Genomic DNA, 13,180 nt, shown 5'->3' on the forward strand with positions numbered 1-13,180 from the left:
GTATTTGGGTTTCATACAGAAGTCACTACTGTACTTCGGGTACTACCTCATAGAGAGAGTTAGCAATTATACTTCTTACTCTGAGAGGCTTGTTGTGGAGGAAATACAGAATGGCACCTTTGCTGCTTTCTTCTATGATGTTTCCTCCTTCATTACAACAACTTTCCTGTATCTTGAACACCCCTGGGCAGTTAAGATACTTCTATTGATAATTCTTGGGAATGTTGTTTCCATTTTGATAAAGGTCAGTAAGCAGTTTAAAAATACCATCCAGAGATCTACCCCAAGGCTGGATAGTTATGAGTGGCAGGGTGTGTGGGATCGTATGCGCAAGTACCTAGGGCAGTGGGGACCTCCAGTGTTTTGGAACTTCACCCCTGAACAAGTGCAGAATCCTGAAGAATTAGTAAAGTATTTGGAAGAAGTATGTTGTCACCCTGGTAGCTCCAGAGAGACACAAATCATTGCAACATGCTGGGGACTGGCCCATGCCTATCGAGCCGTGGTCAACGCTAATCAGTACCCTCAAAAGAAAGAGAAGGTCTCTGGATCTGATGACAAAACAACAAGCACTGTGGCTACTCAAACCCCCACTACAGGCCCTGCGGCTACTCCAACCCCCACTACAGGCCTTGCAGCTACTCAAACCCCTGCCCCAGGCACTGTGGCTACTCCAGCCACAGCCATGAGCACTGCGGCTACTCAAACCCCAGTGACAGACACTGTGGCTAAACCAGAGAACCAACCTGCGCCGGTATCAGTTGCCCCTATACAGAAGAAAAAATACACGAGGAAATCAGTTCGTTTAGTAAGGGATGAAGATGAACCAGGGCCATCACGAGAACCAGAGGAGGAAGAACCCATAAATGAGATGGTGACCACCCGATCCCTATCCCTGAGTGAGCTGCGAGATATGCGAAAAGATTTTGGTCGTCATCCAGGCGAGCACATCATCACCTGGCTGCTCCGATGCTGGGATAACGGGGCCAGTAGCCTGGATTTAGAGGGTAGGGAAGCCAAGCAGCTGGGATCCCTTTCCAGGGAAGGGGGCATTGACAAAGCAATTGGAAAAGGGGCAAAACCGCTCAGCCTCTGGAGGCGACTTCTGTCAAGCGTGAAGGAAAGGTATCCCTTCAAGGAGGATGTTTTATACCGCCCAAGCAAATGGACCACCGTAGAGAAAGGTATCCAGTACCTGAGGGAATTAGGCGTGCTGGAGGTGATTTACAGTGACCTGAATGATGAGCGGTTAACCAAAGACCCAGATGAAGTCAGGTGCACACAATCCATGTGGCGGAAGGTGGTACGGAGCGCACCAGCATCGTATTCCAACTCGTTGGCAATACTAGCCTGGAAAGACGACGAGGCACCAACGGTGGATGAAGTGGCTAGACAACTCCGGGACTACGAAGAAAAGCTCTCTTCCTCCCTACGGGCCTGTGTCTCGGCTGTGGAAAAACTGTCTGAAAAAATATGCCAAGAGTTCCAACAACTCAGAGAGGATCTGTCCTACTCCCCACCTGCACGGACCAGTGTCTCAGCCATTAGGAGTCAACGTCCCTATGCTCAAGAGAGAGGATATAGAGGATACACACCACGGGGCACCCTGTGGTTTTACCTGCGTGATTATGGAGAGGACATGAGAAAGTGGGATGGAAAACCCACCTCAACCTTAGAGGCACGGGTGCGTGAATTGCAAGGAAAAACTATTAGAAAAGGCGGTTCTCCCAGGAAAATTGCAGCTCCAGTTTCCAGTGAGCAGTTCCCGAGACAGAGTAAGAGGGCTAATTTTACTTCCGACCTTGATCAGGGAACTTTTGATTCACATTTACAGGAAGTGAACAACGAATACTGTGACCAGTGTTAGAGGGGCCCTGCCTCCAGCCAGGTGGAGGAAAGGGACAACCGGGTTTACTGGACTGTGTGGATTCGATGGCCTGGAACGTCAGACCCACAGGAGTATAAGGCTCTAGTGGACACTGGTGCACAGTGCACGCTAATGCCATCAAACTATAGAGGGGCAGAACCCATTTGTATTTCTGGAGTGACAGGGGGATCCCAACAGCTAACTGTACTGGAAGCTGAAGTGAGCCTAACTGGGAATGAGTGGCAAAAGCACCCCATTGTGACTGGCCCAGATGCTCCGTGCATCCTTGGCATAGACTACCTCAGGAGAGGGTATTTCAAGGACCCAAAAGGGTACCGGTGGGCTTTTGGTATAGCTGCTTTGGAGACAGAGGAAATTAAACAGTTGTCCACCTTGCCCGGTCTCTCAGAGGACCCTTCAATTGTAGGGTTGCTGAAGGTTGAGGAACAACAGGTGCCGATTGCTACCACAACTGTGCACAGGCGGCAATATCGCACCAACCGAGACTCCCTGATTCCCATCCATAACCTGATTCGTCGACTGGAGAGCCAGGGAGTGATCAGCAAGACTCGCTCACCCTTTAACAGTCCCATATGGCCAGTGCGAAAGTCTAATGGGGAGTGGAGACTAACAGTGGACTATCGTGGCCTGAACGAAGTTACACCGCCGCTGAGTGCTGCCGTGCCAGACATGCTAGAACTTCAATATGAACTGGAGTCAAAGGCAGCTAAGTGGTATGCCACAATTGATATTGCTAATGCATTTTTCTCCATCCCTTTGGCAGCAGAGTGCAGACCCCAGTTTGCTTTTACCTGGAGGGGTGTTCAGTACACCTGGAACCGACTGCCCCAGGGGTGGAAGCACAGCCCCACCATTTGCCATGGACTGATCCAGACAGCACTGGAACAGGGTGAAGCTCCAGAACATCTGCAGTACATTGATGACATCATTGTGTGGGGCAATACAGCAGAAGAAGTTTTTGAGAAGGGAAAGAAAATAGTCCAAATCCTTCTGAAGGCTGGTTTTGCCATAAAACAGAGTAAGGTCAAGGGGCCTGCACAGGAGATCCAGTTTTTAGGAATAAAATGGCAAGATGGACGTCGTCAGATCCCAATGGATGTGATCAACAAAATAACAGCTATGTCCCCACCAACTAGCAAAAAGGAAACACAAGCTTTCTTAGGCGTTGTGGGGTTTTGGAGAATGCATATTCCAAATTACAGCCAGATCGTAAGCCCTCTCTATCAAGTGACCCGGAAGAAGAATGAATTCAAATGGGGCCCTGAGCAACAACAAGCCTTTGAACAAATTAAACGTGAGATAGTTCATGCAGTAGCCCTTGGGCCAGTCCGGGCAGGGCAGGATATTAAAAATGTGCTCTACACCGCAGCCGGGGAGAATGGCCCTACCTGGAGCCTCTGGCAGAAAGCACCAGGGGAGACTCGAGGTCGACCCCTAGGGTTTTGGAGTCGGGGATACAGAGGATCCGAAGCCCGCTACACTCCAACTGAGAAAGAGATACTGGCAGCATATGAAGGGGTTCGAGCTGCTTCAGAAGTGGTTGGTACTGAAGCACAGCTCCTGCTGGCACCCCGACTGCCGGTGTTGGGCTGGATGTTCAAAGGGAGGGTCCCCTCTACACATCATGCAACTGATGCTACATGGAGTAAGTGGGTTGCATTGATCACACAACGGGCTCGAATAGGAAACCCCAGTCGCCCAGGAATCCTGGAAGTGATCATGGACTGGCCAGAAGGAAAAAACATTAGAATATCACCAGAGAAGGAGGTGACACGTGCTGAAGAGGCCCCACTGTATAATAAATTGCCAGAAAATGAAAAGCAATATGCCCTGTTCACTGATGGGTCCTGTCGTCTCGTGGGAAAGCATCGGAGGTGGAAAGCTGCTGTATGGAGTCCTATACGACAAGTCGCAGAAACTGCTGAAGGAGAAGGGGAGTCGAGTCAGTTTGCAGAGGTGAAAGCCATCCAGCTGGCTTTAGATATTGCTGAAAGAGAAAAGTGGCCAGTCCTTTATCTCTATACTGACTCATGGATGGTGGCAAATGCCCTGTGGGGGTGGCTGCAGCAATGGAAGCAGAGCAACTGGCAGCGCAGAGGCAAACCAATCTGGGCTGCCGCATTGTGGCAAGATATTGCTGCCCGGGTAGAGAACCTGGTTGTAAAAGTTCGTCATGTAGATGCTCATGTACCTAAGAGTCGGGCCACTGAAGAACATCAAAACAACCAGCAAGTAGATCAGGCTGCTAAGATTGAAGTGGCTCAGGTGGATTTGGACTGGCAACATAAGGGTGAATTATTTATAGCTCGGTGGGCCCATGATGCCTCAGGCCATCAAGGAAGGGATGCAACGTATAAATGGGCTCGTGATCGAGGGGTGGACTTAACTATGGACAGTATTGCACAGGTTATTCATGAGTGTGAAACATGCGCTGCAATCAAGCAAGCCAAGCAGTTCAAGCCCCTTGGGTATAGTGAACGATGGCTGAAATATAAATATGGGGAGGCCTGGCAGATTGATTACATCACGCTCCCACAGACCCGCCAGGGCAAGCGCTATGTGCTCACCATGGTGGAAGCAACCACTGGATGGCTGGAAACATATCCCGTGCCCCATGCCACCGCCCGGAACACCATCCTGGGCCTTGAAAAGCAAGTCCTGTGGCGACATGGCACCCCAGAAAGAATTGAGTCAGACAACGGGACTCATTTCCGAAACAACCTCATAGACACCTGGGCCAAAGAGCACGGCATTGAGTGGGTGTATCACATCCCTTACCATGCACCAGCCTCTGGGAAAATTGAGCGATACAATGGATTGTTAAAGACTACCCTGAGAGCAATGGGTGGTGGGACGTTTAAACATTGGGATACGCATTTAGCAAAAGCCACCTGGTTAGTCAACACCAGGGGATCTGCCAATCGAGCTGGCCCTGCCCAATCAAAACTTTTACGTACTGTAGAAGGAGATAAAGTTCCTGTAGTGCACATGAAAAATATGCTGGGGAAGACAGTCTGGGTTACTTCCCCCTCTGGCAAAGGCAAACCCATTCGTGGGATTGCTTTTGCTCAAGGACCTGGGTGCACTTGGTGGGTGATGCGAAAGGATGGGGAAGCCCAATGTGTACCTCAAGGGAATTTGATTTTGGGTGAAAATAGCCAATGAACTGAATTGTATAATATTAATTGCTTTATAATACTGTATGTTATCTCTTAACTATATGTTATCTCTTAACTGCATGTTAATATAATAATATAGTAGGTTAATATTAAGTATATAATACTATATATTATGATTGCTATATGCCGCATATGAATGGTATTGCAGTAAGAATTGCCCAGCCTAAGGAAAATGAACTTTGATGAAACCATGTTGGAATGAGAACTGACTTCAGCATGCAACAGTCCAACACTGCACACCACCTGTCCTGCTCTGAAAGACTGTGATGACAGATGGAACCCAAAGTCATGGGCTAAATGAACTCAATGGACATTTTAGAGGGATGGGCCATAGACGAAGGGAATGATATCTGTGTGTATATCAAGATAGGGAAAGGGGTGGTGATTAATTGGAACACATTGGAAAGGGGAGGGCCTGTGCATGACGCAGATGGTATAGAATAAGGGGTGGATACTGTCCTGGTTTCGGCTGGGATAGAGTTAATTTTCTTCCTAACAGCAGGCATAGTGCTGTGTTTTGGATTTAGTAGGAGAAGAATGTTGATAACAGGCTGATGTTTTTAGTTGTTGCTGAGTACTGCTTATGCTAGTCAAGGACTTTTTCAGCTTCCCATGCTCTGCCAGGCGCACAAGAAACTGGGAGGGGGCACAGCCAGAATAGTTGATCCAAACTGACCAAAGGGCTATTCCATACCATATGACGTCATGCTCAGTATATAAACTGGGGGGGGTTGGCCGGGGAGCAGCAATCGCTGCTCGGGAACTGTCTGGGTATCGGTCGGCGGGTGGTGAGCAATTGCATTGTGCATCACTTGCTTCGTGTATCATTATTATTATTATCATTATTATACTGTTACTATTAGCATTACTATTTTACTTTATTTCAATTATTAAACTGTTCTTATCTCAGCCCAGGAGTGTTTCTCACTCTTACTCCTCCAATTCTCTCCCCCATCCCATCGGGGTAGGGGGAGCGAGCGAGCGGCTGCGTGGTGCTTAGTTGCTGGCTGGGGCTAAACCACGACAAACATCTAGGCACCTATTTAAAAAACTATGAGTTAGTCATGCTTGTGTAGGTTTAATTTAAACCTCACATTTTCTAGCGGTCTGGTTTACACTTTTAGCATGGTGAATGTGCCATCATGATACCTTTGTTAAATGCGCAGTTTGCCAGGCTTGTAGAGTCCAAAGGATACAGCTTGTTCTCTGAAAGACAGACAAATACACATCAGGAGTGTGCCAAGATCTCAGCAACACTATGAAGCCTGGAAGTACCTTAAAAATACTGTACTTCAGGGACAGTACATAAAATACAGACATATGAACTCTAAGAGTCACAATTGCTATTTTTTACTGTGCCTAATCAGAAGTTATTTTATAGAAAATATTTTATATTTTATATTATATTTTCAAATGCACAAAGGAATACAAATCAACAGTTTGCAGTAACTACTTTGTGTGCAAATCCTTTTGTCTTGATAAGACAGTCGATACAAACACTTCATCTGTGAAGGTAATAAATCTATTCAAATCAATCAAACATATGCTTTATAGGTAGATTTAGCACTGTGCAACAGTATTTGCAGTTATATGCTTTTTAATACACCAATGACACATTAAGAAAGAAAGCATACACATCAGGAAGTATTAAAAATAAATAATTCTAAAATATTCAGTGCTGCTTTTAGAGAGCTGAAAGCATCTTTTTTCAGCACCTACAATGCTGTAGAGTTCTGGTTTGTAATACTTGAAATTTTCAAAAAGTTGTGTGTATTTACAATGGTATATAATACAAGGACAATCATTTTAGAATAAGCTGAAATTCGTCTTGATAAAATCCTGTCTCCATTAGACCAGAAGATGTCTAGAGAAGATTGTAAGAACAGGGCAAGTTTATAGTAACACTTCTCCAGAGCATTTTCCATGTCTTCAGGTATTCGTCATTCAGATTATTGCTGAACCAGAACAAAAACCAAAGTCATCTTTACATTCTATACCCTCCCCCAATGGATATTTCTTTCATGGAGTTTGTCTAATTGAGATCTGAGGTGATAATTGCCACACACGTGCTGAATTATTTATATTCCTAGATAAAAATCAGTATAAAATACAGATTGTATATTGACTCAATGTTCAGGAAAGCAAGTTTACCACAAACAGGCAGAAGAGAAGAAATAGTTTCATATGCAACTGGAAGAGCTATCTGTGGATCAAGAACTATTCCATCTTCATTAAAGAAGTCATCATAAGTCCACTCTTCATAAGGATCTTTATCTCCTCCAAAAGATGTTGTCTGAAAAAGAACATTGCCAAAAGTACTCACAATGAAAAGAACAGCTAATAAGTCTACTAACAAACTAAGTATTGCAAGAGATTCCAGTTTTCAAATACAGGAATAGAACATGAACTTCTATTTCAAAATGGATTCTACTATGCTACTTTTTGTTAAATGGCCAGTAGCATTAAACTCACTTCCTCTTTAGAGTGGCCACATTTCTTTTTAACGTTGCAGTTATTTAGTTTTACAGCCAAAATGCGTTCTCAATTAATTTAACAGAGGCTTTCATAAACGTTCTTGGCCAAATATTACAAGCAAACATTTTTCAAATGGAACATTTAAAAAAAAAAAATTAATGCATAAATATGCTTGCCTAGCCACTTTGATCTATTCCGCTCAAACTGTAAGAGCCCATTCATTTCAAGTAGCTTAAAGTACTGCTTGACCTGAACAAAAAACAAAGATGCTATTCAAGAACTTGATCCATCTTAAAGTTTTATAAAACTGTTGGGAATGCCTTCACGTAATACATGCATTTAAAAATCAAACACTCCCTGCCATATTTTACCTATTTAAAAGAAAAAAAAAAAAAAACCAAAACAAAACAAAAAAAACCAACCTTTTTTAAAGTCAGCTCTCTACGCTCTCTAGCAGTCCTGGCAGCAGCTATTCAATAAAATCACTAATATTTTCAGTCACATTAGCAGGATTTATTACACTGAAGTGGAGAATGCTATTTGTGCTTGTGCCACAGCTGTACTGCTTTTAGTACTCAAATCAGTTTACTCTTTATGCTGAAGTACACACATATTTGGGGAAATTTTTATTTGTAGAGCTGTGTGGGGTTTTGTTGTTGTTTGCTTTTTAAACAAACTGATTAAATAGTACTGGAGAAATAGGAAAAAAAAATGTATGTACAGTGAACACTATTCAGTCAATCAAGACATTACATATACTAAAAAAATATATTTAAGTTAGCAGAAAATACCTTTGCTGTAAATCCATAGTTTTCTATCTGGCATTGTCTGTAAATTTCCTTGGCAGCCAAAGTATATTTACATAGTTCTAGAGAATCTAATAGCAAATCTGTAAAAATATTAAGATCATTAGCATACTATGAATGGAAGGTTCGTATGTCCTATTAAAAGGAAAGAATTTTCTGCAGCACCTATTTTTACAGAGGCATATACAGAAATTCACTTTGTTTTCATGTTTATTAAATATTGTTTGGAAAGTTGGATTCCTAACATGAACACAAGTAAATGATAATAGTCAGTACCTGGACTACATATTGTAGCTGCTTGGCAAGCCATTTCATAGATCACTGCTGGAAGATTCATATCTTTAGGAGTGATCATTGGAACATCAGATCCCAACATATGACAAAGCCTTTGACATGCTGAAAACAGCAGCTTCCCTGTTTCTTCATTACAGTGATTTTCATAGAACTCCCTATTAAAAAAAAAAAAGGATGTTAAAAATAAATTAAAAAAAAGTCCTTAGGGCTTTTACTTAAGGCCACATTCTGTTCTAATTATTTAATTCTCTTTTACTTATTTCACCTATATGACTCACTGCAACTAAAGCTTCTGTGACTGAAGTGAAAAAATACAATGGAGCTTAGCTTAGAGATATACACCGAAGCACATAGAACACGTCAATAATAAGAAATATACTTAACATTTTCATCTGATCACTTTTGGGGGGGGAGGTGGTAGTAAGTTTAAATTATCTGACAGCCTAAGAATGAAGCAGAGACCAGCCAGAAACTACGATGTCGTATGTATAGTCAGTATATAATAGTTTTCTACCCGTGTAAGCCGAGAAGCTCTCATAATGGTTATTTAATATCATGCCTTACTTATCTCTCACTATAAAACTGTAGGGAATCTTTCTGCTTCGTAATCACATTATGGTAAAAAAACCAATGGCAATTTTCAGAGACGACCAACTTAACTCTACACTCAATGTTGCATACAAGCAATATAAGCATATTGCTTAAACACTCACTTTTAGAAAAAAACCAAAACACCCCTTTCCTTTGCTCTACATCTAATTACTTCTTAGAAGTATCAGAAATAGTACAGAAAAGTCCATTAAGTTATAGTCTTGAAAATCTCTGCAGTTTTACCTGCATATTTTTACAGCATCTTCAACTTTTCCAGCATCTAGTGCTCTCAAGGCCAGTTTTTCTCCCAGTTCTTGCTCTGACCTTTGCAGGAGCAAAGCCAGTCTATACAACCTCGATTCAGTAGAACGGTTCTTGGTTTTACCATCTTCTGAATTGCAATTCATTGTTTGCACTTTTCTAGGCTTTGATAAAGATCTGACAGTTTCATAAGCTTTTATGTGCTTCTCAAGAAGCCGAGACATCAGTGAAGGATTCCTAAATTCTTCGACTGAAAGAAAGATATCAAAATCTTCCTGCAACAAAATAATAAGATTATATATTTGTATTCATGTAACTTCCTTTAAAAATGTTGGGAGGGTTTTTTTTGTTAAAATGTTTTTATTTCTTGTTTCATTCTTAGAGGAATACTTTCAGTACAAAGTTGACTTTACTAGTTTTTACCAATTACTGATTTATGTAATAAACTAGAGAATTTTGCTAGGCAGTAGGTAAGCAAAATAAAAAAAGCTGAAGGATACTGCATGCTCAAATGCTGTATTAAATAATTTAAGTTTACAAACTATAATAAGGCCTTAATAACATATTACAGTACTCTATCATGAAATCATTGAAGTGTTAGCAATTAAGACTTTCGGGACAGTATCTAATTTTTTGGTTTAAATGGACAAATGAGTTCCAGTAATTGGAAAATTTCCCAGGCACTATTTAAATTGCTAGATTAGCCTTAGAATCTCTTTGAAGTCAATAATAAAAACAACCTTTGCACGTAAGTTGTAAATACAGTTAATTTTTAATATCATCCATGTTATAACAATTGGAAAAACTACAGTAAATCAAAGGCGGTTTGAAACTATAAAGATACCTACCTGCAGGGTAGCAAGTGTTTCAAACATTTTTAGGTTTGCTTCACATTCATCTTTCTTCAGAGGATTGTCTGTTGGAAGACAAAAACAATTACTTCCTGACTCCATTTACAAAGAAAATGTAAGATTTTTAAGTTGTGGCTTACCTTTTTGAATGCTGAACAGGAATTTAAGGATTTCCACGAGTGTCTTAGTCATAAACATTTGTGTTTTGTGCTGCAGGAAAAGAAGAGGTTATTGTGGTGTTTGATCAAAGTGTTGCCAGTAACAGTGACCCTCAGGCTTCCACTCTATTAAAATACCATGCAATGCTCTACAAATGTCTTAAGAAACAATTCTCAAGTCTAAGATACAACCAGATGAAAAGCAAGGGAACAGAAAGTTATTGTAAATATGCATCCTTTATAGAAATAGCAAATATTTTATAGCTGTAATATGTATGTACTCCACACAGTCCATTAGCTCTCACAGGAGTTTTGAAAATATCCGCCCTTCTCCCTTTGTTCTTCCTTCCCTTGCCCACAATAGCTCCCTAAAACAACTGTTAACAAAAATTTTCTTCTGTGGTTGCAAGACAGTATTGTGTACTGTCAACTTGAAGCTTCAATCCACTTTGGTGTGTGGCGAAGTCACACCTACAGCTTTTAAATAGATGTTTTCCAAGCAACTAAAGAAAGAACTGGAAAATGCATAGGACTAGAGGTATAATAGTGCAGCAGGATTTATAAATTATTAATTGAATTCAGATAGCCATGCCATTGTGTGGAGATGCCTTTAAAAACAACACAAAATAATTGGATAGTATACAGAATCAGAATAAACTCAAGTTGGAAGAGGCTTCTAGTCCAACCTCTTGCTCAAAGCAGGACTAGTTTGTCATCCGTTTTTGCTGGAAGATACAGTTTTTACATTTGCATACCCTACCTTTTTTTAAACATCTGGGTAAGAATAGTATTTAGAATAATTTGTACACACAGTTCATGATGTGAAATGACTTGGTACCTCTTCAGAATTATCTGCTTTATTCTGTAATACCAGTGTTCCCCATACAGTCAATCTCTCTGCAACTTTCTCAGCTTCAGCAAGAGTCAGAGATTTTAACAAAGTCAGAGATTCCTCTCCCTGAAGTGGGGGGTGAAGAAAAAAAAAAAAAAAAAGGAAAAGTAAGCCAGAAATAATCAAAAGGAAGGGGCATTTGCTTTTGGAAAAGCGAAGTTATGGGTAATCCCTTGCTTCGATACAATGGTTGCATGATGGCCAACTGGGTAACATTAATCTTCTGCTGATGAACTTCAAATCTCTTTAGAAAATACATTTACTATGACATGACTTTCTTAAACTCCCTGAATAGTTTTTACTAAATCTAGGAGACTTTCAGTAAAATCTATGTGCTTACTCACTAAGGGTTATAATAGGAAGATTAAAATGCAGTTTTGTTCATTGGCAATTATGCAATGTTTTTAAAACAGTATGATTATCAAGAATACCATGTGCTAATAAGGCAGAACAAATGTTAACGTGAGAAACACTATTTTGCAGATGAGTTAATTTGATTCCTTTAATCAAAAGGCCTCCTTTCTTCAGGTCAGAGAGATCCCAACAACTTTTATTCCATGTAGTTGTCCCTGGTTATGTTATCATCACACCTCCTATAATGTAGCAAGCAAAGTTAAATGTTTCTAGTTAGGACATCAATGTAATATAAAGATAACAGGTTTTTTTGCTACACTGGGACTTGAACCTAACTTGGAAGAAAGCTTCATACTAATAGATAAACATTCAACCCTCTATCGCAAGACAAATATTCAGGTGCTCTCAATACTAAAGGAGCAGGTCTGTACTCATGTGGTGTACCGTTGCATTAGAAGAAAGAATCTATTTTTGGTTGGCAAGAAAGCAACTTGCCCAAAAACAACTCTAGCAAAAACAGTATGTAAAAATATGTAGATATTTCAATTCCAAACTTGTCTTGTATATTGTGGGTTATAATTTTCATCCTTTTTTGCCACAAATGAAGGATGGCTCATGACGTTTAAAACTCTGACAAAGGTCTCATTTTCCATGTTAAGTATAGGCAGTTATGTGTAAAATGAATAGAACCTTAATTAAAAAAAAAAATATGTAAACTGTGTATAGGATTTCAGGCAAGTGGTACAACTTGCCCCTGTTTTGAAAATAGGCCTCAGTGTCTTTAAACTCTGAGATCAGCTGACATGAAGTATTTTAGTACCCTTTCTTTGTCAATCAGGTCTATCATCCTCAGAATGTAGACTTCCACAGTGGGCAACATATATGCTGCTACAATTTTCAAAGCATCCTCCAAAGAAGTAGGGGTATCTTGCTTAAGAATGTATTTCACTAGCCTCTGTAAGAAGAAAACAGATATGGACTTTAGTTTGTTGATGTATAGGATAACAAAGGAAGTAATTTATACACACTACTTCTCCATTGTAATTGTACAGCTCATACCAAGCAAGTTACCTAGAAGTTTAAGACTTCTGTCTAGAGAAAACTGGACTAAAACGTAACTGGGAGAAGATTGAGCTTGGGGACAAGAATTATCCTGGGAACTCTCAAAATTCAGGGGACTCATCTGGCTCCACAGGATGGCAAGGAACTTTTCCAGAAATACTTATGTTTTCTCCCTAATAAAGGAGAGATGCTAAAAAAAAAAACCAAAAACACCCCCCAAAAAACCCAAACCACCAAGTATTCTTCACTGTGAACCTCGGAGAAATTGGATCTGAAGTCTTGAGAGGACTTAGCCTTCCATTTTGTTAGTTTCCTCTTTTCTTTCCTGCCCTGCCTCCCAAAAGTACTATATTATCAGTGCTGTGCTAA

At 40.9% G+C, this 13,180-nt stretch overlaps 1 protein-coding gene across 1 annotated transcript in view; it reads right to left on the reverse strand.

Moving 5' to 3' along the window:
- The window catches only part of KNTC1 (kinetochore associated 1), a 48,118-nt gene that overhangs the window by 19,165 nt on the left and 15,773 nt on the right, over window positions 1-13,180 (reverse strand). The window contains exons 29-37 of the mRNA XM_075718451.1: window positions 12,570-12,704; window positions 11,342-11,461; window positions 10,486-10,555; window positions 10,343-10,410; window positions 9,477-9,769; window positions 8,625-8,797; window positions 8,332-8,431; window positions 7,219-7,355; window positions 6,217-6,273 (exon numbers count right to left, since the gene is read on the reverse strand). Coding sequence (XP_075574566.1) covers window positions 6,217-6,273; window positions 7,219-7,355; window positions 8,332-8,431; window positions 8,625-8,797; window positions 9,477-9,769; window positions 10,343-10,410; window positions 10,486-10,555; window positions 11,342-11,461; window positions 12,570-12,704 — 1,153 coding nt within the window. The remainder of the gene's footprint in view (window positions 1-6,216; window positions 6,274-7,218; window positions 7,356-8,331; window positions 8,432-8,624; window positions 8,798-9,476; window positions 9,770-10,342; window positions 10,411-10,485; window positions 10,556-11,341; window positions 11,462-12,569; window positions 12,705-13,180) is intronic.

Source organism: Pelecanus crispus, chromosome 11, assembly GCF_030463565.1.
Source record: "Pelecanus crispus isolate bPelCri1 chromosome 11, bPelCri1.pri, whole genome shotgun sequence".
Taxonomy (NCBI): domain Eukaryota; kingdom Metazoa; phylum Chordata; class Aves; order Pelecaniformes; family Pelecanidae; genus Pelecanus; species Pelecanus crispus.